We start from the raw sequence: 26,575 nt of genomic DNA, 5'->3' as shown, positions 1-26,575 counted from the left end.
AAAATATCACTTTCTATTTTAAGATTATTATTTTTTATTGTGAATATTAGTAGGATTGACCCGTCTCACGGATAAAAATTCGTAAGACCGTATAACAAAATACCTACTTCTGACTCAAATTTTACAAATAATTAAAGTCGTAAATTATTATATTACGCATGTATATTAATTTATCATCATTACATCCTACCTCATTTATCATCGTATCCCAAAGTTAAACGCTGTTAATGAGTCCCGATTAATAAATCGAATATGATACACCAAATTAGATGTTACATTTGGACTGAATGAACTTTCTCGTATAATTTGACTTGGAGAAACCAATTTAGCAACATGGATTTCAAAGTTTAACAAAATAAAAAATGTTCATAATTCTATTGATACAACTCATACCCGATGCACCTAGTCCGAGCTAAACCTCGAGTCTTGAGAGAGACAATGTCCTATAGTCGACATTTGAGTAGTGATACTTTAGCCGCCAGAGATACGAGGAAGACGCCTCAAAAAAGCCCTGCACGATCGAAAAATGGACTACAGGAGGATCGAGTCCTGCAGGAAAACCGAAGTTGTTTTTGAGCAAAAGCACCAAGAGAAACAGCAATAGATGTGAATTGAGGTAGTATTTGTACTTGTCAATGGAAAAGAATGGAAAGAGAGAACCTGTCATGTAGCGTCAAGATCCACTCCAGGACCTATATTTGCAGATGCCACGTCGCTCTTCTGCGAAGGACTCTCGAATGGATTTTACCATATAACAAACCGCTGAGACTTGATTCAATTCAGCATCCTTCTCCTGAGATGAATTTTTGAGATAAAAATTGTTCTTGAAAGAAGATCATAGCAGAGAAAGTGGGAAAATATTAAAATAATACATTTCTAGCAAGTCAAATACCAATTCAGTCAGACGATCTTCGAAGCTCCTCACATTTCCATCACTTGGCATAAATATTTTTCTATAAGCCGCTCGCAAGCTCTTTATCTAGAAGAGAACAGGTAGATAAAGTATAAACAAATATATATGCCGTTGTTTGATTGAGAAAGTAGATGTGAGATGCTATTTATCTTCATTTCTCAACTGTACCGATCAGGCGATTAACAAAAACCGGAACAATAAGTGACAGCCATTTTATTCTGATGGGTGACCGTGGACATGAAAGAATTTTGCTAGATTGGAAATGACAGAGAAATTTGTTTTCGTTTTCATAATTGTTTCTACCACGTCTAACTTAGAATCAAAGAGAATTAATCATTATTATTATGGAGAAAAAAGTAGCTCTGGAGTCAAAGGTGGCAAAAGGAACTACATGTGAAGGAAAGTTCCATCTAATTTCAGTTTGAAGAAGGTATTAAAAGTCAAATGCAGGTAAAAATTTACAAATACTGAGACTGAAACTGTAATGGAGAAACAATCGAAGCATAATACATTCATCCGGTGCACAAGGAAAAATGGTTACTTAACCAACCTCTAGAACTGAAAACCCACGACGGCGCAGACCTTCCAGATTTAATCCACGCAGTTCAGCTCTTTCACCAGAGACCATTGTGTACCTTGGTACATCTTGAGAAACCTTCAAAATCCATGAACAAGCACTGGTTAAAAACCAACTTCTTGTCATCAAAACAGCAAGTCTGAGACAAATTCAAATGAACTAGGTGGAGAAGACGACGTGTTCATTTAAAGCTCGAGTTCTAAATGAGCCATCTTGGAATGTTGGTGCAGGTTTTCCATTTTTAGGCTCAAGCTATCGAAATGACTATTTCTTCAATTATCAAGCTTGCAGGTTAAAAATCAAATATATTGATATTGCAATCAGAGGTGTGATGTACACTGCAATACAGTAATATCGCAATTTTTTGTACTCAACTAGGACTAAATATGCAGGCACGAGTAGTGTTGGCTGGATTAGCAGGTGTTACAGTCCAAAACATTCATGGGGGTCACAGAAAATATTGGAATGTAGATCTAGAAAATATTAATTTATAAATAGGACGGTTCTTGAATAATTGTAAAGATAAAATATTTGGTGGAGAGGGGTGAGATGTAGATCATCTTTTACTATCAGTTTATGGTTGTGCTGAGTAGAGTATGGGATTTCAATTATTGTAGATATGCAAAAAGGATTGGATTAATCATCCATGCACTGCCCAACTTTATGCTGTTTTTTTAAATCGTGAGACGCAATTCTGTGATATTTATAACTCGTACATAGGTTTTAGTGGGCAGTATGGAGTGATACACAATATGTCCTTTTCTAGTCGAGTTTTGCTCAGCGTAGTGGTTATCAGCTCCGTATCAGATACTTTAGTTCAAGTTGAACTCCTCAATTCATTTCTCTGCGTTGACAGCTTGTTGGAGATCAGTCTTCGGTCACTACATTAACATTCAAAAGTATTCAACTTATGATAACTCTTATTACTTACTTGATTGTGATTAGCTAGATCAATTTCATTCATCATTTAATCTCTCAGTATATCTTCCAAATTAAAGAATAATGATTGCATTCAAAATCACGGAGATCCATAAGAGTTTCAAGCCCTTCAGAAATGGGTTCTTGGACAGGGACTTTATGTTCAAATTACGTAGTTGCTTGTCATTATCAGTTTATCTATTATAACATCTAATTCCCGATGTGTCAAAACACTATATGAAACAGAATCCCTCAGCGTCTCCAAGTCAAATGAAATAAGAGAAGATGATGCGACAAAATTTGACAAGATTAGAGAACGATACTCACCACAGAACCACCACCAATGAAAGAAAAAGAACCAATATGACAAAACTGATGGATGACACTTGCCCCAGCTGTATGAGTGTAGTCCTACAAATAAATCATTTATACCACCTTGCAATCCCATGAACAAGCTAATTCTGTCTGAGAATATTTTGAGAAATGCAATGACAAAGGGGAAAAAGACAAAAAACTAACCTCCACGGTAACATGTCCAGCCAGTAGAGTATTATTTGCAAAAATATTGTTATTACCCACTTTGCAGTCATGAGCTATGTGACAAGATCCCATAATAAGATTGTTATCGCCAATCACCTGTTCATGAGATTATTATGATAGTTGCTCACATTTCAAAGCAAGGTATGAACAAGCAAGAGTAGCAAGTATGACATACTGTTCTGTCACTAGGCCTCGAAGATCGATGGATTGATGCATGTTCTCTGATCTCATTGTTGTCACCAATTTCAAGGAAGCACTCAGTCCCTAGCTAAGATGATCAATTAAACTACTTTAAAGACAGGCGAACAATAAAAAGCAATCATGAACCCCGTCCCAACCAAAAATGGCAATTCAATCATACAGTAAGAGCAAGAGCAGGAGATCATCAAGCACGAATAGGTCAAACTTAGAAAAATCATAAAGGCAGCAAGTGCGTCTAACCACATTCCACCAACCTTGTATTTCATATCTTGACATTTAATCCCCAACACAGCATGATGTCCAATAATATTGTTACATCCAATAAATGTTCTACCTGGAAGATCATCCCCGACTATTGCACCCCTGCCACACACAGCGGACACTAGAGTTAAAATAGAATGAAGTATATAACCATCACCCAGTTTAATGCCACAATGACAGCTTACATCATCAAAATGCAGTCATCCCCTAGTTCTGTATGTCCAGAGACATGGCTCCCAGGGCATAACTTACAAGCATTCCCCAACTTCACCGAAGGGCCAACTGTACAAAAAGGGCCAATTGAAACACCCTACATTCTGACAAAGATTCAGCAAACTTCACTCTCCTCCAAATGTATCGAAGACAGTTAAAATTGCACTTTTAAGGATTCTCAAATCTTTGCCAAACCCTGATATCAAAGGGATGAACTACCAGACATCTAAGCCACCACCTCTCGAAAACAATCGAAATGACGAATTACAACACCTAGAAAGCGAATTTCCTACCTGGCCCAGAACTGCTTCCGGATGAACAACCGCAGAGGGGTGTATGAAACTTGGTTTTGTTCCTATCCCAGTGCAGCTCAACCCCTCTTCTTCCGTAGCATCTGCGAGCAAAAACAACTACGTAAATCAGTGATACACTAAACCCACAAAAAATCTTCGTGTGCGCGTTGGATGAATGCGAGCGAGTAGCAGAATATACGAAACTGGAGAGTGAAGTGCAGAAGAATCGTAGCTTGCTGACACCAAAAGAAAATGGTCTGCGAATTCTTAAGAGGGAATTCATATGGCCTCAATTTTGAGCAGGTTTCCAATCGTATACGCAGGTGGAGTGACGAATCGAACTCAATAACTTGTGATGTTGGGAATACTTCTGTACACCTATTTCTTTCCCCATTTCTCGAGGCTCGTTCGATCAAGATATCTTTTTGTTGCAATTCTCTACTACTTCATCCGAACATCAAATTAATTAAGAGCTTTGAACCTCAGATAAAACAGTTCTAACATTTCCACCAGAAATGTCAGAATCTAAGGAAGAGTTTCTAATGAGGGTTTAAATTTATGAATTACTAAGAATGCGAAAAAGATTTTTAAGTAGTGTTACAAAGTATTTTATTTTTTATCCTCGATCAAATTTTTTTTTTTGAAAATGACTGTAAGGCCCAGTAATTTATTATCCGGTAATTTTTGGCATAATTAGAATAATTATTGAGTTGTAAATTAAAATAATTATTTATGTCAAATAAATTCAAGAAGTGTGTTAAAAATATGTATTCGAGAATATCGGAAAATTTAACGATATAAAATACATATAGAGTTTAAATAATACACGAGAGCAAAATAAATACAGACCGGGATAAATGGGCTTGAGTTACTATTTTAGTAACCAAATACAATATATATATATACATATACATACATACACACACAACTTACTTTCAAAAGAAGGAAAAAAAAGAGAGAGAAGAAGAAAACCCATTTTCTTCAACCCCATTCTCGCAACTCATGTAGCAGCCGTGGGAAAGTTGCGATATCTCCTCCGTCCGGCATCCAAATCTCGATCGGTCTGAAGAGGTGTCTTCCTAACATCCTAGGCTTCGATTCAAGTCAGAAATCGCGAAGTTTGAGCAAGGATTCAGGTATATCGAAGCTGCTGTTCGGGTGCCCTGTTTCTGCGAGAATCCTTCCGATTTTGGGTGAGAATATTTGGGTTGCTGCGACTTTTGTAGTTTGAATTTGTGGAAAAGACTTATAAAGAAGTTGTAGCTCTGTTTGTTAGCTTTCTATAGCCACTAGAATCATCGAATTTGGATAAGAAACGGATTTGATATGATTTTTCTACCAAAATGTGTCAAATCGAATTCTGAAATGGTGATGTGCAGGACACCTACTGTAATTCGAGTTTTTGTCAATTATGCGCTCGGATTCTGGACTTGTGATTCAAAAGAAAGTTGTAGAGCTATGTGTTATCTTCGTAATGATATAAAATTCGTTAAATTCCATTAAGAATTGAGCAAATTATGCCCGTTTTTCTGGAACTGCTCAGTGTGTGAGATTCTGTCCGCGAATTCGTAAGTAACAGAGTGTTCTTGGAAATTCTGAGAATAATTTACTGAGATTCTGAAGATGGTTTTAACTGGAGAAACTTAGATATTTGAGTTATCTTTCATTTTCAATTGGCGGATATTGATTTGAGTTAATATTGAGCGAGATACGAATTTTATGCTCTTTTGTGCCAAAATTGGACATTGGTATGGAATGTAGTTCATGATCGGTTTATTCTTGCTTTGTTTAGGCCAAGGGTATTGAAGTGAAGTTATTATTGGATTGTCGAGTTGGTATAGGTATGTTACAGCTCGGTAACATACGACGGTAAAACATAAATTATGTTTAATTGTCATTCTGTGTTACATGGATCGTGTTTATGACTTGTTGACTGTTGTAAATTGTTAAATGCCTTCATTGTGATCTATGTTTATTTATTATGACATATTATTGACATTTAGCATTGGGCATATAGTTATGACATTCATGTTGAGCCCTATCGTTCTATTTAGCCCATTGTTGATATCCGTTGTTATCTGGCACTGTTGTTTATCTCGGGATCATTGTGTGGCTGATAGGCCTATACACATGAGACCGTAGATGTGATTGAACAATCTCGTTGTTAGTGCAGCCTTTTGAGGTGAGCGCTGGGATTGTGTCATCTAGTTCGTTCTGTTGTGCCATCCTGTTATAGCGTATCAGCTGTATGGAGGCCGAGTCAGGGATGTTTTTCAGCACAGCTTGGCATACCTCGCATACTTGGCAGGGCGGTTTAGCTGCATGACGATGTAGCTCCCCTGTGTTGTTGCTCGAGCATTATTCCAGTTGTTATCGTACCGTTTGTTGGCTCCTGTTATCCCGATTATTCGTTGAGCCTTTCATGCATTGCATATTACATTTCATTATATGATTATGCATGATTTATGTTATTGTTGAACTGTTTCATACCAGAATCCTAACCTCAGTTGCTTACTGGGGGGGCTGCTGTGGTTGCTTTTTGGGCACCATGGTAGATCTCCCGAGTCGTTTTTTAGCATCAGGCCGAGGTTCCGCCAGTGGAGCTCGGGATTGAGGTTGGATTACTTGGTTCTGTTCAGTGGAGTCTCCCAGTTAGTCTATATGTATGTCTTGAGTTTGTTTCAGGCTTGTATTGTACGTTATTTGTCGGGGAGATGCCCCGTGTATCTATATTGATATTTGGTTGTTCTGGTTATGTTCTGAGGCGACTCTGTAATATTCTTGATCTGGTGAGTATTTGGTAAGTTTTAAATTCTGTTTAGTCCTGGTCAGTGCGGCTATAGGTTGTTGACTTTGGTTGTTGTTTTAATGACTCTAGTTGGACTATATTTTGATATAAACTGTGGTTTGAGTTTTCGGGATGTCCTACTTACGGGGAGGTCATGCCGAAATTTTTCTAGGCCCTGAGGTCCGTTTTAAAGTATTTTAAACCTTTTTCCGCTGCAATTTTAAGTCAAACCATTATTGTTTGATCATTAATTGTCGTTAGAGTAAATGTGCCTCACACAATGACATCCTCTGATATTGATCGAAGTTATTTAACCAATTTCCTTGTAGTGTGTTTAAAATAAAAATGGAAAGATAAACGAGAAATCGGTGGTGTTTGATAAATAATTTATTCTAAAGTAGGTCTTTAATAAGACGGTCTCACGGATCTTTATTCGTGAGGCAGATAAATCATATCCATATTTACAATAAAAATTAATATATTTGAAATAAAAAGTAATATTTTTTCGTGGATGACTTATATAGAATATCTGTTTCACAAATTGACTCGTGAGACCGTCTCACAGGAGTTTTTGTATTTATTCTAATACTAACTTAAATCACTTTAGTAGAATCAAAATCATCGTACCACCATTTTTTATATTTCAATTAAATTAACAAGAAGTTAACGCTGAATTTGAGTTTAAGAACCTCACACAACCGAATTTTTTTAAAGTCAAGAGTCATTTTTTCAGTGATTACAAGTGGGAATCGAGTTTATAAAAGAATAAATTTGAAAATAATCGGTATCGTGTATTAACCGTGACATATCTAATATCATGTATATAGAACAGCATGACGACAACAAACTTTGGCGTTACTATATATATTTTTATAAATAAAAAATAAATAAAAAATACTATTTTTTTCAAATTATAAAATATTTTATTTTTATTTAATAAAAATATCATTAAACTTGTTTTTATAAATTTACATCTTTTTCATATATATGTTATCCTGATAAAATATTTTTTATTTATATTTTTGAAATTTTAAATTAAATAATTGTATAACTCATATCATAAAAAATTATTATAAAAACGATTTTAAGTTTTAAAATTTTAATGTAGTCTCCATAAATTCATAAAAAAATTTCGTACATGCATATTAAATAAATAATTTTTATAATTTTTGTGAAAAATATGCTATTTTATTAGGATATGATACTTATAGATTAGATACGATTTACTGAGATAATTTGAACTTTTAGATAAATTAAAAATAAGTTATAGAAAAGAATTGAAAAAAAGATATATATATATATATATATAAATATGAAAATTAATAATAAACTCACGTCAACAATGTTATCTAATAAATAGTATAAAAAGTAAAACTGTAAAGAAATTTTGGTGTCACATTGACATCTAATAGATGAGTGTCAACTCAACTATGTATAAAAAAGTTGACATAATTGGTGGACATAATGTAAAAACCGATAATTAGTTTTGTTATGTTGTCCACCAAGCGTGTCCAATTCTGTGCCCGTATCGAGGTGACATTTCACTTAGCAGATGTACAATTTTAATATAGCAGATGTACAATTTTAATATACTTCATCGTATCTAATATATGAGTATCAGTTTAACCGTGGACACAAAAAATTTACATTTCAAGAAAATCACCGATTTTTTTGGGTCTATATCTTGATGTATTTTTTATTTATACATGAGAAAACTATAATTTCAGTCATTATATTTATTTGTAATTTTAGTCAGATATAATGTTCAATATCAATATTAATATTCATGTATTTTTCAATGTTTGACAATCTTAATCTAAACGTATCAACATTTTGTTAGAGCCACCACATGCTATACATGTGTCACATAAAAAAAGACTAAAATTCAAAAAATAATACATATCGGTGACAAATATCTAGGACTAATATTCAAGTTTTTTCATATATTATATTACATACATATATATATGTGTATGTATATATGTATGTATAATATCTCTTACCATATATTAAATTGCCTCCTAATAAAGGCAAAAGATTTGGTGTTATGCACTCTTTTTATATTTTATTATTATTATTATTATTATTATATACTAATAAAGTTTCAATTTTTAATTCAAAGATTGTGCATGCCAGTGGGTATACTTTTCATTTTACAACATATCATAGTTTTATTCCTTGCACTACCAATCCTCTTATTTACTTTTTTTTTTAATTTATTATTTCGAATTTCATTTTAGTTCTTTATTATTTATACGATTTTTTTTAAATATAAATCAATTTAATTTATAAAAAAAATACTTGGATAGCAGTAACCCATGCTAGTTGAACTAATTATCCTCACTCACGCTGTTAACACAAAGCAGAAGAGGAATACACGGCCACCGGGTCCTCGAAACGACACCGACTTCCCCGATGCCAGCGGGAGAGCTCCTCCACCCTTCACCGCCACCCCCGCTGCAGGGGTCGGCGGAGGAGGAGGCGTGGGTTTGGAACCAGATCAAAGCAGAGGCTCGTTGCGACGCCGAGGCCGAGCCAGCTCTAGCCAGCTACCTCTATTCCACCATTCTATCTCACTCCTCCTTGGAGCGGTCTCTCTCCTTTCACTTGGGAAACAAGCTTTGCTGCTCCACTCTTCTCTCGACTCTTCTCTATGATCTATTCCTTGATATCTTCTCCAATGACGCTACCCTCCGCTCCGCCAGTGTCGCCGACCTACGCGCCGCCCGTTTCCGCGACCCCGCATGCGTTTCTTTCTCTCACTGCCTTCTTAATTACAAGGGATTCCTCGCTTGCCAGGTATAATTTTTATTTTTTTCGTCTTTATAATCGCTATTTTGGCATTCCAAGCTTGCCTCTAAAATTTTTGTGGGGATTAGGAATTTTAGAGCTCTTGAAATCTTTTTTAACTCAATTTTTTTATTTGACTGTTCATATTATGTGTATTTTAGTTGTTAATACTGAGAGCTGACAACTCCAAGAAAATTTTGGTGTAGCTCCTATAGCATAAAAGTTTCCATTCTCCAGGAAAGATTTTCATAGTTTGATCATTCACCATTTTTTGTTTTCAGTTTAGAATTGGTTTAAAGTGTAAGTTTTCCCCCTTTTTCAGTCATTGGTTATGCTCTTTAATAGTCCATTTGGTGGATATCTTTCTCCATGTATTAGGCGTCAATACGTCAACTATACGTAAAAATTTCAGTATCTTCAGGCTGGATATCAGCAAATTTTGAAGTCTCGGGTTTGAGTTTAAATTTCAAGCTCGAGCTGCGGAGTTCAACTCGGAAAACTTTTGATCATGTTTGTGATTGGTTAGAGTTTGATAATTTTGGATATGAATATAGTAATATTTGAACCGGCTTAAGAAGCTTGTAAACCAGCTTGAATGTTTGCATCAGTTAGTGTATATGATTAATCGACACACAAACTGTGTGTCCACTTGAAACTTGTTGAACAGAACGTTGATCCCATAAAGCTGCAACCTTTATACTTCAAGCCACTTCATTCCCTTTGTATCTGCGATATGCTACTTAAAAATTATCACATATTTCTCTGCGTGTCTTACACACAAGGCCACACTCAAAAAATTAAGTGGGGAAACTGATCCCTTGAATATTTGTCGTTGGTGGGATAACTGCTTGCAAAACCGTAAACATAGTGAACAACCTGGAGGACTGATATTTTGGGAGGTCTAGCTTGACGGACCAAGCATGCTTTTAAGGATGAATGAATCATAGGGACCTTTAGGAGTTTATGTCACTTGTCATGGATAATTCTTTCCACATTACATAAAATGGTAATCTTTTGGGTTTTGATTTGAAAGAGAGATTAACATTTTGCAGGATAAATGAAGTAAAGAAGATTTCGAGTTTTGATGTTGGGGAAATAAAGTTCGTCTTATGTATTCAATCAATTTATTATGCCTGAACTCAAATTACGATGGCTGTTTTTCTGATTGAAAATTTGAATCTTTTACTTGCTACATTTGTCCATTTCTATTTTGACTGCCCTCTTGGTGTTTCGTTTTCTGCTAAATATTAGAAATGAAGTCATCGTATTTACACTCTCAGGCTCACAGAGTGGCTCACAAGCTCTGGTCCCAATCCCGAAAGCCTTTGGCCCTCGCACTTCAATCCCGCATTTCGGACGTCTTTGCAGTTGATATCCACCCAGCTGCCAAAATCGGAAAAGGCATCCTTTTTGATCATGCAACTGGAGTGGTAGTCGGGGAGACTGCTGTGATTGGAAACAATGTATCCATTCTTCACCATGTGACGCTAGGTGGAACTGGAAATTTTGGTGGAGACAGGCATCCCAAGATTGGTGACGGGGTTCTGATTGGTGCCGGGGCAACGATATTGGGGAATGTGAATATCGGGGAGGGGGCCAAGATTGGCGCGGGATCAATGGTTTTGAGAGATGTCCCTCCAAGGACGACAGCAGTGGGAAATCCGGCGAGACTGGTGGGAGGGAAAGAGCAGCCGACGAAGCACGAGGAGACACCTGGGGAGTCTATGGATCATACATCATTTATATCCGAATGGTCGGATTATAGTATATGATTTCAATATTCCGTCATCATATCAGTGTACTAATATTAGGTGATTTCTATGAAGCACTCCTGTTTTGGTCATGAATTATAATAAAAATATAGTTGATGATGAAGATGACGCAAGTTTAATCTTTTATAGTATTTAAAGTCTTTTTCTAGAGGAATAAATTATCATGGAATATTTTGAAAAAGGCGTCCTGTATTTACATCAAATCCTTTATTAAAACTTTTTTTGATGCTAGAATATGTAATTATGATCTTTCGTTGTCTATTGGATAAACTTTCGAACTAACATAATAATTTGCAAATTACGTCAATAAGAAATACTTATTTTTATTAGTCAGAGAAGGAATTTGTTATAATCGAGTTTCGAACTTGATATTTGATCTCAAATTTGAGACATTAGTTCCATGTTGATGTCTATCATATATATTTGGGGAAAAAAAATACATCGAAACAAAACATATAAAACCTTCGGGAGTGGAACAATTTTTTTACAAAAAATTAAAACTGCTCATCTGTTTTGAGGATACAATTTACAAGCATTGCCTTCTAGCTTTTTCCCTCTGCTCAAATCCGAGTGTCACCTGATCAAACAAAAATCTCTAAACCTCTTATCAGGGCCGTGCTTATTAAGAGTCTTAAGAGTCCACTGACTCAGGCCCATATCTTTTTAGGGCCCAAAAATGTTAAAAAAAATTTATTATATATATAAAAAAAGTTTTTTTTAAATTTATAAATATTAAAATTTAAAGAATCCATAAAATATAAAATAAAAGTCTGTAAAATTTCTTTTCACCGCTCCACGCTTCTACCCTTCGTCTTCGGTTTTCTAAATCTTCGACTCCACTCTCCAGCATCAATTGCTCACCAACCTCATCCTTGTAAGTGTATTAATGTTATGTACAGTAATAATTTGAAGTCAAAACTGTATGATTCACTCTCCTCACCCTTCGGTTTTTTATATTCATTTTTTTAGATATAATTTTTTTGGTGATGTTTTGTCAAGCAATTGGGTCTTTGTTGTTTGTTGTTGATTTGTGCTTCAAAAGATGTGAACGAGATATTGTGTGGTGGATAAGGTGATTACGTAATTGTTCATGTAGGTTTTCTAGAAGACAATAAACTTCCTGTTTCTAAGTTTATTTTCTTAATGTTTATGTAGGTTCTGAGAAAACCACAGCTATCGTAAACATAATTGGTTGTTGAGGATGTCTACAATAATTAAGAATTTGATGCTGAAGGGAGAGCATAAGATATTTCTGATTGAGTCTTGCCTCTTGTTGTGTTGGGTTTTCGATAAAAAGAAATTTGAAATGGAGGCCTTCTGTGGGGACCCGGACGCTAATCAAGTTCTTAATCATAAATGAGACTAATTAATCAATTAAAACAGGGTCTAAATTTTTTTTTTAAAATGCGGAACGTAGTGACATACAACATATATACATATCAGTATATAAAATACAAATCCTGTATTTCAACATTTATTCAAACTAGGGTTTAAAACTAAAGTCAAGTGTTGAACCCTACATCTAGTCCAAGTCCGGTGCCACCACTCTAATCACGATCTAGCTCTTCATCTCCTCGACCCTGGACCTGTCCCACCTGTTGTCAAGTACACATACAGACAAGACAACAGCCGGATATACCGGTGAGAATATAATCCCCAGTATAAATCAATGAAACATGCAATCATATAAACAATATAAAGCATGTAATCAGGTAACATGAATATGTATCATATTCCGAAACATAAACAAGAATCTACAATACTCGTAGCTACATCATTTAAGACTAGACTCAATCCTAGTCTAGGGATCCCGGTTTCCAGATGTGGTATTCCTATATCGAATTCCGTAAAGGAGGGAACCATAATCTCTATTACTCGATATAACCAGTGCCCCGGTATTCCTATATCGAATTCCGTAATAGAAGAATTCCAACCCCTTTACTCGATATAACCAAATATGGTGTTCCTATATCGAATTCCGTAATGGATTCCATTACTCGATATAACCATACATCCAGTGTCCTGACCTAACCGTCCAGGACTATAGTTCTATTGCTAACATCCTACTTTGAGACATCGTGCAATGTGCCGTGGCGATACCACCACTATCTGGCACTTCTGTCACAAGATAGTCCTGTCTAATACCTGTTATCTAATATCAAGAGAACAAGTACATCAATCAATTTAAAGCAAATATAAATGCAATAAATAAAGTATGTGATTTAGGGAAACCCAAGTCCAAACCGACTCAAGTCCATCTCCCAATACCACATTGACTTATACCTTTCGTTGCAGTCTCGGTTTCCTGCTCAGTCGAAGTCCTGTTCACAGTCTGTCTGGTAATGACAATATGAATAATCTTATGTCAATATACCACTCAAATCGATAACAATCTGATCAATCTGAATTTAATTCAAAATCAACGGCATAACGGTACAATTCCACTATCCCCGTCAATACAACATCACCAGATAATAGTTACAATCCATAACCCATATCCAGTACAATCCATAATCCAATCATAATTCAAATCTGTCCGGTATACATCAATATACCTCCAAAAATTCATAACAATTCCATAATCAGTCTATTTCTTAATCTGACTTCGATTCTATGATGTCTACTATGTCAAGAACAACATATATGAGTTCCATTCAATTCTGACAATAGCATAATTTCAAAGCATGTCAAAACGTAGTAAAACTTACGTCCAGTTGTAGCCTACGTTGCTAGGAACTCAATACCGAAGTCGGATTATAATTCAGACGGACGGATTGATTGCACGATTGAATTTAAAATCAAATCCCTCGGCTTCCAATTCTTTTTCCTCTGATTTACAATTTCTGTATGTATACCTATATATATTGCATGCAAAATCCCCTACGTGTCACCTTAAGAATTCGCCCAAATCCTCTCGCGCATATGCGCGAGACCATGTCTCGGCGCGTGCTGCGCAACTTCGCCTCGCGCATATGCGCGCATCTATCGGCGCATGTGCGCGAGGTGTATTGCATTTCGGGGGTGGCTACTGTCCCCTTCGCGCATATGCGCGCAATCACTCGCGCATATGCGCGAACCCTTCTGTTTAATGCGCGCATGTGCGCGCATTGTCCGCGCATGTGCGTGCTGTCTCCTTTGCACATACACACATTTTTCACACGTACTTGTATTTCGTGTCCCGATTAATCCTTTCGTAATCATATCAAATTATAATTCAATAATTACCGATTACTGGGATTAATTTTCCGGGCATTACATTTCTCCCCCTCTAAGATACGATTTCGCCCTCGAAATCATCGATAATCAAATCATATCCATAAGAAGGACTGTAATTACAGGCGAGTACGTATTTACATCAGTAAAATAATGCTGGGAATTCCTGTCTCATGTCAGATTCAGTCTCCCACGTGGCTTCTTCAACCCCATGACGAGTCCATTGTACTTTCACAAGAGGAATCATCTTTGTTCTGAGCTGTTTTTCTTTACGATCAATAATCCTGATCGGTCTCTCGACATAACTCAATGTCTCATCCAACTCGGTCTCGTCTGGCTGAATCACATGTGAATCATCAGGGAGATATTTCCGCAGCATCGATACATGAAAAACATCATGTATTCCAGATAATGAAGGCGGCAATGCTAGTCGATAGGCACGATCTCCTATCTTCTCGAGAATTTCATAAGGACCTACATATCGCGGAGACAATTTCCCTTTCTTGCCAAATCTGACAACACCTCTGAAAGGAGAAATCTTCAGGAATACTCGGTTTCCAGCCTCAAATACAAACGGTCGTCGTCTGATGTTGGCATACTTGGCTTTTCTGTCCTGAGCTGCCTTCATTTTCTTCTGAATCAATTTCACTTTATCGGTCATATCTCTGATCATGTCAGGTCCAGTCTCAGGAACTTCAGAGATATCATCCCAATATAATGGGGATCGACACTTCTTTCCGTACAACGCTTCGAATGGAGCCATCTCAATACTAGTCTGATAGCTATTGTTGTACGAAAACTCACAAAGAGGCAATGCCTCTTGCCAAGTAGTACTAAAATCAAGTACCACCGCTCTCAGCATATCTTCCAGGGTCTGGATAGTCCGCTCTGACTGTCCATCGGTCTGTGGATGATATGCGGTACTCAGATGTAACTTCGTACCTAGAGCTTGCTGCAAACTCTGCCAAAAGTGCGAAGTAAACCGAGGATCACGATCTGAAACAATCGACTTCGGCACTCCGTGCAATCTAATCACTTCTCGGACATAAACATCAGCCATCTGATCATATCGGTAGGTCGTCTTGTATGGAATAAAACATGCGGATTTGGTCAGTCGATCAATCACGACCCAAATCGCATCACAACCTCGGGAGGATCTCGGTAACTGTGTCACAAAATCCATGGAAATGTGATCCCATTTCCATTCAGGAATGGACAAACTCTGTAACAATCCTCCTGGTTTCTTCCTCTCAGCTTTCACCTGTTGGCAATTCAGACACTTGGCTACAAATTCAGTCACATCCGCTTTCATTTGTTTCCACCAATACTGTGTCTTTAAATCGTTATACATTTTTCTGCCACCAGGATGTATGCTAAAACGACTGTTGTGCGCTTCTGTCAATATCCGCTGTCTCAATTCTGAAACATTTGGCACAACAAGACGATTATTCACATACAAGACATTGTCACGAACCTGATATTCCGATCGATGTCCAGATCTAACCATCGCAATCGAATTCTGTACGTTCTGATCAATTTTCTGCGCCTCTTTGATTCTCAATATCAATTCTGGTTCAGCTCGAATTGCATATAATCTTAGAGGCTGACAATCCGTCTCAAAAGCTAATCCAGACAAACAGCAGTCTTCTATCAAATTCGAGACACCTATCGTCGATAAGGATAGTGCACATACCTTTCGACTTAGTGCATCAGCTGCTGCATTGGACTTCCCTGGATAATATTTAATCTCACAATCAAAGTCTTTCAGTAAATCCAGCCATCTCCGCTGTCTCATATTCAGCTCTGATTGCGAAAACAGATATTTCAAGCTTTTGTGATCAGAATATATCTCAAATTTTTCACCGTACAGATAATGCCGCCATATCTTCAATGCAAAGACTATGGCTGCCAATTCAAGATCATGAATTGGGTAACGAGTTTCATGGGGTTTCAACTGTCTTGAGGCATAAGCAATCACATGCCCTCGCTGCATCAAAACACAACCCAATCCTCGGTGAGATGCATCACAATAAACAACAAATCCACCAGTACCTGAAGGAATCGTCAACACAGGCGCACTGGTCAATCTCTTCTTTAACTCACGAAAACTGGATTCACAGTCTTCTGTCCACACGAATGGAGCATTCTTCTGAGTTAACTGCGTAATCGGTTTGGCAATACTCGAAAAATCTTTAATAAATCGACGATAATATCCTGCCAAACCCATAAAACTGCGAATTTCCGGCACAGATGTAGGTCTCGGCCAACTAATCACGGCTTCAACCTTACTGGGATCAACTGATATACCGTCTCCCGATATAATGTGACCCAAAAACACAACCTGTTTCAGCCAAAACTCGCATTTTCGACAATTTAGCATACAGCTTCTCAGCCCTCAAAATGCTCAACACAGTCCTCAGATGATTAGCATGCTCAATCATATTTTTTGAATAAATCAATATATCATCAATGAATATGATAACAAAATCATCCAATATTTCTGAAATACGCGGTTCATCAATCCCATAAATACCGCAGGTGCATTCGTCAAACCAAAAGGCATGACAATAAACTCATAGTGTCCATACATGGTCCTGAATGCTGTCTTTGAGATATCAGAGTCCCTGACTCTCAGTTGATGGTATCCCGATCTCAGATCGATCTTGGAATATACAGATGAACCCTGCAGCTGATCAAACAGATCATCTATACGAGGCAATGGATATTTATTCTTTACCGTTGCCTTGTTCAGTTGCCTATAGTCGATACAAAGTCTCATCGACCCGTCTTTCTTTCTCACGAACAGTACTGGAGCACCCCAAGGAGATACACTCGGTCTGATATATCCCTTGGCCAGTAAATCCTCCAACTGTTCTTTCAACTCCTTCAATTCGATCGGTGCCATCCTGTAAGGAGCTCTCGAAATCGGAACTGTCCCTGGCATTAACTCAATGCTGAAGTCTATCTCTCGAATCGGAGGTAATCCAGAAATCTCATCTGGAAAGACATCAGCAAATTCACACACCACTGGCAAGTCCACCAATGATGGGCTCGTCTTCAGTAAATCAACTGAATATACCAGGAATCCATCTGCTCCCTTCTGCAATAATCGAGTCATATCTATGGCAGATATCAAAGGAATTCTAGCTCTAGAACCCTTACCATAAAATGTCCACTCCTCAGCCATCTCAGGTCTGAATCGAACTATCTTGTGGAAACAATCGACTGTAGCTCGGTACTTGGTCAACATGTCGATGCCGACAATGCAATCAAAATCAGATAAACCCAGAACAATACAGTCTAAATCAATCGTATGCCCAGCGTACTGCAGTATACACGACTTCACAGATTTCACCGATATTAAACCTGTTCCTAACGGAGACGTGACAGATACTACAGTAGCTAAGGACTCAACAGGCAACAAATGCATTAAAGCAAATCGCTCAGACATAAAAGTATGTGATGCACCAGTATCAATCAATACGTAAGCAGGATAACCAGAAATAAAACAGTTACCTGCAACTACATCATCAGGTGCATCCTGTGCCTGCTCCTCGGTCAAAGCAAAAACTCTGGCCTGCTGTCTCGGAGGCTGGCTCACGATCTGGCCCCCTCCTGGCCTCTGCTGTGACAGAGTAGACGGTGCTGGCTGAAAGGAATGAACGGCAGACGGTCGTCTACCTGCCTGAGCCACTGATCCAGATGACTCAGCTGCCTGTGATCCCTGGGCACTCCTCTGGGGACACACTCGGGCAAAGTGTCCCTGCTGTCTACAGATACGACAGCTGCCAACTACTCCTCGGCACTGATCTGTGGAATGCCTCCCTCCACAAGTACCACAGTACGGTCCTGCATAGCTCTGGCTCTGACCGGTCTGTCTAGAGCCACTCGAACTGGACGAAGTAGTCCCTGATTTCTTAAACTGCTTCCCTCTAGCCTTCAAGAACTCCTTCTTTCCGCTACCACTGCTGCCACCTTCAAATCGAGGAGGTGGTTGCTGTCCCGGTGCTGGAAGCACAACCGAAGCCTCTCTCTGCCTCATCAGGCCTGCCTCGGCTCCCTTGGCTCTGTTCAGGGCATCGGTGAAGTTGTTAGGCCTCCCAGTATTCACCAGCGTAAAAATCTCAGGATTTAGGCCATTTATGAACTGATCTGCTACGGCCTCATAATGTTCAGCGACATGGGGAGCGAATCGAAGTAGTGTAGAGAACTTAGCTACGTAGTCCTCAATGTTTAATTGGCCCTGTTTCAAGTTTGCAAATTCGTCTCCCTTGTCCTTCCTATACGATACTGGGAAGAACCGCAGATAAAATTCAGATTTGAACACATTCCAGGTAATGGCTGTACCTCGTTGTTCCAATGCCCTTTTTGTCGTGATCCACCAGTGTTTAGCAACGTCATGCAACTGGTGAATTATCAATTTCGCCCTCTTTTCCTCAGTATACTCCAAAGAGTCAAACAGTGATTCAATATCGTCCAACCAACTTTCACATTCCACGGAGTTCTCCGTACCTTTCAAAGTCGGTGGATGAAATGACTGAAACCGTTTCAGCAATTTCTCCATTGCTGTAGGTGTCACATCCATGGGAGGATTCGAGGTACTCCCCTGTTCTGGCATTCTCCTCGGAGGCATATCTGAAATCAGAAGGATTAGCAATCCCAAACCCAAAGTCTATTTCAGTCCTCCTCCGATCATCTTACTGCTGATCCAGAATCGGTTCTGATTCAATCTCAATAATACATGTTTTCAAATCAAATCAGATAACCAGATAAACATGCATTATAAAGCAGTAAATCATGCTAGCAATCACAAGCAAGGAAAGAAAATCTCATTCTACCCCGCTCACTAGCTCCTATCTCAATCTCAAGGATCTATCGCTCTGATACCACCTGTTGTGGGGACCCGGACGCTAATCAAGTTCTTAATCATAAATGAGACTAATTAATCAATTAAAACAGGGTCTAAAATTTTTTTTTTAAAATGCGGAACGTAGTGACATACAACATATATACATATCAGTATATAAAATACAAATCCTGTATTTCAACATTTATTCAAACTAGGGTTTAAAACTAAAGTCAAGTGTTGAACCCTACATCTAGTCCAAGTCCGGTGCCACCACTCTAATCACGATCTAGCTCTTCATCTCCTCGACCCTGGACCTGTCCCACCTGTTGTCAAGTACACATACAGACAAGACAACAGCCGGATATACCGGTGAGAATATAATCCCCAGTATAAATCAATGAAACATGCAATCATATAAACAATATAAAGCATGTAATCAGGTAACATGAATATGTATCATATTCCGAAACATAAACAAGAATCTACAATACTCGTAGCTACATCATTTAAGACTAGACTCAATCCTAGTCTAGGGATCCCGGTTTCCAGATGTGGTATTCCTATATCGAATTCCGTAAAGGAGGGAACCATAATCTCTATTACTCGATATAACCAGTGCCCCGGTATTCCTATATCGAATTCCGTAATAGAAGAATTCCAACCCCTTTACTCGATATAACCAAATATGGTGTTCCTATATCGAATTCCGTAATGGATTCCATTACTCGATATAACCATACATCCAGTGTCCTGACCTAACCGTCCAGGACTGTAGTTCTATTGCTAACATCCTACCTTGAGACATCGTGCAATGTGTCGTGGCGATACCACCACTATCCGGCACTTCTGTCACAAGATAGTCCTGTCTAATACCTGTTATCTAATATCAAGAGAACAAGTACATCAATCAATTTAAAGCAAATATCAATGCAATAAATAAAGTATGTGATTTAGGGAAACCCAAGTCCAAACCGACTCAAGTCCATCTCCCAATACCACATTGACTTATACCTTTCGTTGCAGTCTCGGTTTCCTGCTCAGTCGAAGTCCTGAATTCACAGTCTGTCTGGTAATGACAATATGAATAATCTTATGTCAATATACCACTCAAATCGATAACAATCTGATCAATCTGAATTTAATTCAAAATCAACGGCATAACGGTACAATTCCACTATCCCCGTCAATACAACATCACCAGATAATAGTTACAATCCATAACCCATATCCAGTACAATCCATAATCCAATCATAATTCAAATCTGTCCGGTATACATCAATATACCTCCAAAAATTCATAACAATTCCATAATCAGTCTATTTCTTAATCTGACTTCGATTCTATGATGTCTACTATGTCAAGAACAACATATATGAGTTCCATTCAATTCTGACAATAGCATAATTTCAAAGCATGTCAAAGCGTAGTAAAACTTACGTCCAGTTGTAGCCTACGTTGCTAGGAACTCAATACCGAAGTCGGATTATAATTCAGACGGACGGATTGATCGCACGATTGAATTTAAAATCAAATCCCTCGGCTTCCAATTCTTTTTCCTCTGATTTACAATTTCTGTATGTATACCTATATATATTGCATGCAAAATACCCTACGTGTCACCTTAAGAATTCGCCCAAATCCTCTCGCGCATATGCGCGCATGGTCTTCGCGCATATGCGCGAGACCATGTCTCGGCGCGTGCTGCGCAACTTCGCCTCGTGCATATGCGCGCATCTATCGGCGCATGTGCGCGAGGTGTATTGCATTTCGGGGGTGGCTACTGTCCCCTTCGCGCATATGCGCGCAATCACTCGCGCATATGCGCGAACCCTTCTGTTTAATGCGCGCATGTGCGCGCATTGTCCGCGCATGTGCGTGCTGTCTCCTTTGCACATACACACACTTTTCACACGTACTTGTATTTCGTGTCCCGATTAATCCTTTCGTAATCATATCAAATTATAATTCAATAATTACCGATTACTGGGATTAATTTTCCGGGCATTACACCTTCTCAGATAAAAAAACGCATTGCATTAGTATAGTGGCACGTTTTGCTCACCTTGTGTCAAATTGTCCCTGAAATTGGTTTGTTTATACAAAATGGATGAAAAATAATTTATAAGATCTTGTCTAAACCAAAACATTTGGGAATTTGATTTTGAAACCCTCTGCCACCAAGTTAGTTCTATTTAGGTGAAGTGGCATGTATTATCATTGATCCAAACATATTCAGCTAGGGTCAACAGAAGCACCTTTAATGATGGCAAGGGTATGAATTTTTCCCTTTGGTAATGCGATCTCACTTCTACCAATTCATGAGTTCCAGAATCGGTCTTTTCTGTTTCATATTAACCATATTATTTGTTTATCATTATTACTCATCCGTTTGTAGGAGTATATAATGAATATAACCCGAGTTTTTGCTGTTATTGATATTATTTATCTATTCGTTTCTTTTATTTTATGATGTTTCTCTCTTTATCTTTCTTTAACATATTGGTCTTGATGCAGTCTGTTCTTTATTTTTTTGAATTCTTAGGTTAATCATGCCTCCTAAGTACATGTCTGGGTCTCAAAAAAGAAAAAGAAAGCTAAAGATTGAAGAAATGATTCAAAGTCAAGCCGGAGATATCAACAAGTACTTTGTTTCAAACAAAAACATAGTTGCTGAGGTTGAAGACACGGTTGATAATTCAATTAGCAGAGAACAAGATAATGAATTGGATGAGAATGAGATTGATACTACAAAAGTCATTGAGTCTGTCAATGTGGATGTATTCAATGATCATGAGAAAGATGAAGAGTTTGTTCAATCTGAGAACTTGAATCAGGAAACTTGGTCTGATGATCCGGAAAAGTGGGACAACATTGATCAAAAAGTTAGAATTTTTTTAGTAGAAAGAGGTCCGAATAGAGATGTCATAAATGTGTTTCCTAAAGATAGCGCTAACAGGCATTTCAATGTGTCACATTATAAGAGAATTTTGCCAAACAGGGAGGAAAGTGATAGAAGATGGCTATTATATTCAGTTTCTTGTAACAAGATTTTTTGTTTTTGCTGTAAGTTATTCAAGAAGCAAGTCACCAATACTGGATATGGTCAGTTAGCTAATGAAGGATACAATGATTGGCATAATTTGAGTCGATGTCTTGCAAATCATGAAGCGAGTAAGGAGCATATGGAGTGTATGACAAATTGGCTTGAATTGGAAAGAAGATTGAAGACAAATAAAGTGATTGATGCAGGAGTACAAGTACAAATTAATAAAGAAAGAGAGCATTGGAAACAAGTGTTACAGAGGATAATCGCAGTTGTTCAACGATTGGCGAAAAATAACTTAGCATTTCGAGGAAGTTGTGAAAAACTTTATGTTGAAAACAATGGTTTGTTTCTGCAAATGATTGAAATGATTGCAGAGTATGATCCAGTAATGAAAGAGCACCTCCGACGGATTAAAGATCATGAGACTTATACTACATATCTTGGTTGCAGAATTCAAAATGAGTTGATACAGATGTTGGCAAGCGAGGTAAGAAAAACAATACTTGCAAAGGTAAGAGAAGCAAAATATTTTTCGATCATATTAGATTGTACTCCTGATATCAGTCACAAAGAGCAAATGTCCATTGTCATACGATGTTTAAATGATTCAAAAAGTTTCACAAAAGTAGAAGAATATTGGGTGCAATTTTTAGATGTTGATGATACTTCGGGACTTGGGCTTTTTATGCATCTTAAAAATGCTTTAGTCAATCTTGAGCTTGATATTGATGATATTAGAGGTCAAGGATATGATAATGGATCTAATATGAAAGGTAGGCATAAAGGTGTACAAAAAAGGTTACTTGAAATGAATCTCAGAGCCTTTTATACTCCTTGTGGTTGTCATAGTCTCAATTTAGCTTTGTGTGATATGGCGAATTGTTGTCCTAAGGCTATGTCATTTTTTGGAGTAATACAATGGATCTATACATTGTTCTCCTCTTCTACCAAGCGGTGGAAGATTTTCAAAGATCACGTGAAGGGTTTGACAGTTAAGCCATTGTCACAAACACGATGGGAAAGTCATGTTGAGAGTGTTAAACCTATAAAAGAGCAAATTGCACAAATAAGAGATGCTTTGTATGACTTGGCAAATGATAGTGAAGATCCCAAAACGAAGAGTGAAGCTGAGTCCTTAGCGTTATATGAACTTGAGAATTTTGAATTCTTGCTTGGTGTGGTAATTTGGTACAAATTGTTGCATGCTATCAACACTGTGAGCAAATTTCTTCAATCTGAAAATATGGATATTGATGTTGCTATCAAACTTTTACGAGGAATTGTTTTATTTCTTGAAGAATTTAGAGAAGATGGTTACGATAAGGCCATGGTTGAAGCTAAAGAAATGGCATGTGAGATGGGCATTGAAGCTGTATTTCGAGAGAAACGTGTTATTCGAAGAAAGAAACAATTTGGTGAAAGTAACAGTGAAGAAGTGATACAGTCAGCTGCAGAATCTTTTCGAATTAACTACTTTCTCTTTATAATCGATCAAGCTCGTTCTTCTATGAAAGCTCGATTTGAACAGTTTCAAAAATATGAAGAAACATTTGGTTTTTTGTTCAATCTAGAGAGGTTACAACATGCAGACGATGAAACTTTGTTGGGGTCTTGCAAAAATCTTGAAAATTCTTTGACTCATAAGGGTTGTTCTGATATTAATGGGGATGATCTATTTTCGGAGTTGACATTCTTGCGGTGCTCATTACCAAGAGAAGCAAAATCGGCCATTGATGTAGTGAATTACTTAAAGAAAATGGATGGATGTTTTCCAAATGCTCATATTGCTTATAAAATCTTGTTGACTGTCCCGGTCACAGTAGCAAGTGCAGAGCGAAGTTTCTCAAAGTTAAAGCTCATCAAAACTTTTCTCCGATCAACCATGTCACAAGAAAGATTGAATGGATTAGCTATGTTATCGATTGAGAAAGAAATTGCTGAACAACTTGATTATACAGACTTGATTAGTATTTTTAGCTCTAAAACTGTTAGGCGGGTTGTTTTTTAGTGATCATTTTGCACATGTTTGATATTTTTATTCATTTAGATTTTTATATTGCCTTTAACGTATTGATTTAATTTGAAAAATTGCTACGAAACTAAAAAAAATATGCATACGCATTATGATTCAGAGGCCTCTTTTTAAAAGTTAGACTCAGGCCCAAATATTGTTAGGATCGGCCCTGCCTCTTATTTTCTTCTGTTATGATGATATAACTCGCATGGACTTTCAAATTTATATAAGGCGATGGGAGAGAGCTAAAAAACCAGTCGATATATAGTTTTTTTCTTTTTTAAAAAATTACACGTAAAATTTCGAATTTATGTAATGTCGGGGAACAAGAGAAAAGTCTGACTGGGTCGTAGTTGTTACTTTAAGAAAAATTACACGTAAAATTTCTAATTTATTTGATATAACGCGGTTTTATCATTGTTATTATAATATTATATATCGTTATTATGATTTTAAAATAGATCAAATAAGCGATTCTTGATTGAATAGTTCACAACATAAATAAGCGATTCTTGATTGAATAATTCACAACATTCAAATCAAGCGTTACAAAATGGTGAACAATTCATTAATTTTTGTCGGCAATAATGCATGCATTTATTACATGTCGGGTGAAGTTTGACTATTTTTTGAGGGAAATAAAACGTGGGTTGGCTGCAGACAATTTGAAGAGGAATTGTTTTACGCGTATAAAACGCGTGTTCACACGGTCCAGGGGCTCTATAAATAGAGCTCCCCCTTCATTTGGAAATCATCCCTTCTTCGAGTTTTCTCTCATCTTATAAGCATTGAGTGCTTAGTTCTATAATATTTGTGAGATGTTTGTTCTCCTGTATTAAGAGAGTTTGTGTTCTCTTTGGAAACACAGTGAGTGAGTTGTACACCACAAAATATTATAGTGGAAATTCTTTTCATCTTGCCTGTGGTTTTTACCCTAATAATTTTTAGGGGTTTTCCACGTAAATCTCGGTGTCCAGTTTATTCTTTATTTTCGGGTTTTATTATCTCAAATTCCGTACGTGGGACCAACAAGTGGTATCAGAGCCTTGGTTTAAAATTTCATAAAATTCTGAGTATGCTCTGTGGTTGCAGCCTAGACTGATCTTCCACATCAGAAAAGATTTTTTGAGATTTTTTATTTAAGGCAGGATTATTTTGTCCGGTCTACTAAAATTGTTGTAGACATAATGGCGGGAAGGTACGAGATAGCAAAGTTCAACGGAAGCAATTTTATGTTGTGGAAAATAAAGATACAAGCAGTTTTAAGAAAGGAAAATTGCTTGGCGGCTATTGGAGATAGACCGGTGGAGATTGCGGATGATGGAAAATGGAATGAGATGAATGACAATGATGTTGCCAATTTACACTTGGCTATAGCTGACGAAGTTTTGTCAAGTATCTCTGAGATAAAAACAGCCAAAGTTATCTGGGATACTCTGACAAAGATGTACGAGGTCAAGTCGCTACACAACATGATTTTCCTAAAGAGAAGGCTTTATACTCTTCGGATGGCGGAATCCTCATCGATGACCGACCATATCAATACACTAAATACTCTATTTGCCCAACTCACTTCCATGGGGCATAAAATAAGGGAAAATGAACGTGCGGAGCTTCTACTTCAAAGTCTACCAGATTCATATGATCAACTTATCATCAATATTACCAACAATATTCTTATGGGCTTTCTAAGATTCGACGATGTCTTAACTGCGGTTCTCGGAGAAGAAAGCCGGCGCAAGAATAAAGAAGACAGGTCGGTAACTTCAAAGCAGGCAGAGGCTTTGCCGATGATAAGAGAAAGATTTATGGACCGTGACTCCAGTGGGAGCCAAAGGCGAGGTAGATCAAAGTCGAGAAGTAAGAAGAAAAATATTTACTGCTTTAAATGTGGCGGTAAAGGGCACTTCAAGAAAGAGTGTACGAGTATCGATAAAAGTTCTCAAGGAAATGTGGCCAGCACTTCAGGCAGTGGTGAAATATTATTCAGCGAAGCAGCAACTGTTGCTGAAGGCAGACACAAATTTTGTGACACATGGATTATGGATTCAGGAGCGACGTGGCACATGACGTCTCGTAGAGAATGGTTTGATCATTATGAACCAATCTCAGGAGGATCTGTATTCATGGGAAATGATCATGCCTTGGAAATCGCTGGGGTCGGTACTATCAAAATTAAAATGTTT

The 26,575-nt window shown here is 37.5% G+C and overlaps 4 protein-coding genes and 1 long non-coding RNA gene across 7 annotated transcripts; 4 read left to right on the top strand and 1 right to left on the bottom strand.

Moving 5' to 3' along the window:
• Positions 1-241: 241 nt before the first annotated feature.
• LOC140818643 (probable acyl-[acyl-carrier-protein]--UDP-N-acetylglucosamine O-acyltransferase, mitochondrial) lies at positions 242-4,460 on the bottom strand. Of its 3 annotated transcripts, none has more exons than XM_073178679.1 (11): positions 4,121-4,460; positions 3,917-4,017; positions 3,596-3,720; positions 3,404-3,512; positions 3,124-3,216; positions 2,928-3,044; positions 2,736-2,819; positions 1,464-1,568; positions 893-979; positions 661-793; positions 242-549 (listed from the first exon to the last, which is right to left on the bottom strand). In XM_073178679.1, exons 1-10 carry the CDS (start codon positions 4,197-4,199, stop codon positions 674-676), a joined length of 1,020 nt encoding a protein of 339 aa, XP_073034780.1. In that variant the 5' UTR covers positions 4,200-4,460; the 3' UTR covers positions 242-549; positions 661-673. The 3 variants fall into 3 exon arrangements, with proteins under 3 accessions (XP_073034780.1, XP_073034782.1, XP_073034781.1); XM_073178681.1 differs by having other exon boundaries at positions 3,596-3,692; positions 4,121-4,134; XM_073178680.1 differs by lacking the exon at positions 4,121-4,460 and having other exon boundaries at positions 245-549; positions 3,596-3,727.
• A 249-nt stretch (positions 4,461-4,709) lies between these two features.
• On the top strand, positions 4,710-6,728 carry LOC140818308 (uncharacterized). The gene is made up of 2 exons (XR_012114946.1): positions 4,710-5,109; positions 5,709-6,728. It is a non-coding gene; the product is annotated as an uncharacterized lncRNA (long non-coding RNA).
• A 2,298-nt stretch (positions 6,729-9,026) lies between these two features.
• Positions 9,027-11,369, top strand: LOC140818571 (serine acetyltransferase 5-like). Its single transcript, XM_073178573.1, has 2 exons — positions 9,027-9,503; positions 10,775-11,369. Exons 1-2 carry the CDS (start codon positions 9,120-9,122, stop codon positions 11,264-11,266), a joined length of 876 nt encoding a protein of 291 aa, XP_073034674.1. The 5' UTR covers positions 9,027-9,119; the 3' UTR covers positions 11,267-11,369.
• A 691-nt stretch (positions 11,370-12,060) lies between these two features.
• On the top strand, positions 12,061-22,933 carry LOC140818721 (uncharacterized). The gene is made up of 3 exons (XM_073178764.1): positions 12,061-12,140; positions 21,872-22,849; positions 22,921-22,933. The coding sequence occupies exons 2-3, from the start codon at positions 21,879-21,881 to the stop codon at positions 22,931-22,933; spliced, it is 984 nt and encodes a 327-aa protein (XP_073034865.1). The 5' UTR covers positions 12,061-12,140; positions 21,872-21,878.
• LOC140818416 (uncharacterized) lies at positions 22,877-24,422 on the top strand. Its single transcript, XM_073178358.1, has one exon. The coding sequence runs from the start codon at positions 22,953-22,955 to the stop codon at positions 24,381-24,383; it is 1,431 nt and encodes a 476-aa protein (XP_073034459.1). The 5' UTR covers positions 22,877-22,952; the 3' UTR covers positions 24,384-24,422.
• The last annotated feature ends 2,153 nt before the right edge of the window (positions 24,423-26,575 follow it).

This window comes from Primulina eburnea, chromosome 17 (assembly GCF_022965805.1).
Source record: "Primulina eburnea isolate SZY01 chromosome 17, ASM2296580v1, whole genome shotgun sequence".
Classification (NCBI taxonomy): Eukaryota; Viridiplantae; Streptophyta; class Magnoliopsida; order Lamiales; family Gesneriaceae; genus Primulina; species Primulina eburnea.
Note: the sequence above shows the minus strand (reverse complement) of the source record. Positions and strands in the feature narration are given on the sequence as shown.

What these genes read in the sequence shown, in the direction of transcription:
- LOC140818643 (XM_073178679.1), bottom strand. Translation starts at nt 4,199, where the DNA reads ATGAATTCCCTCTTAAGAATTCGCAGACCATTTTCTTTTGGTGTCAGC. An exon ending in CTGGACATGTTACCGTGGAG is followed by an intron (nt 2,820 to 2,927) that starts GTTAGTTTTTTG and finishes ATTTATTTGTAG; the next exon opens with GACTACACTCATACAGCTGG. An exon ending in GTGGGTTTTCAGTTCTAGAG is followed by an intron (nt 980 to 1,463) that starts GTTGGTTAAGTA and finishes GTTCTCTTCTAG; the next exon opens with ATAAAGAGCTTGCGAGCGGC.
- LOC140818571 (XM_073178573.1), top strand. Translation starts at nt 9,120, where the DNA reads ATGCCAGCGGGAGAGCTCCTCCACCCTTCACCGCCACCCCCGCTGCAG. An exon ending in AGGGATTCCTCGCTTGCCAG is followed by an intron (nt 9,504 to 10,774) that starts GTATAATTTTTA and finishes TTACACTCTCAG; the next exon opens with GCTCACAGAGTGGCTCACAA.
- LOC140818416 (XM_073178358.1), top strand. Translation starts at nt 22,953, where the DNA reads ATGTCCATTGTCATACGATGTTTAAATGATTCAAAAAGTTTCACAAAA.
- LOC140818721 (XM_073178764.1), top strand. Translation starts at nt 21,879, where the DNA reads ATGCCTCCTAAGTACATGTCTGGGTCTCAAAAAAGAAAAAGAAAGCTA.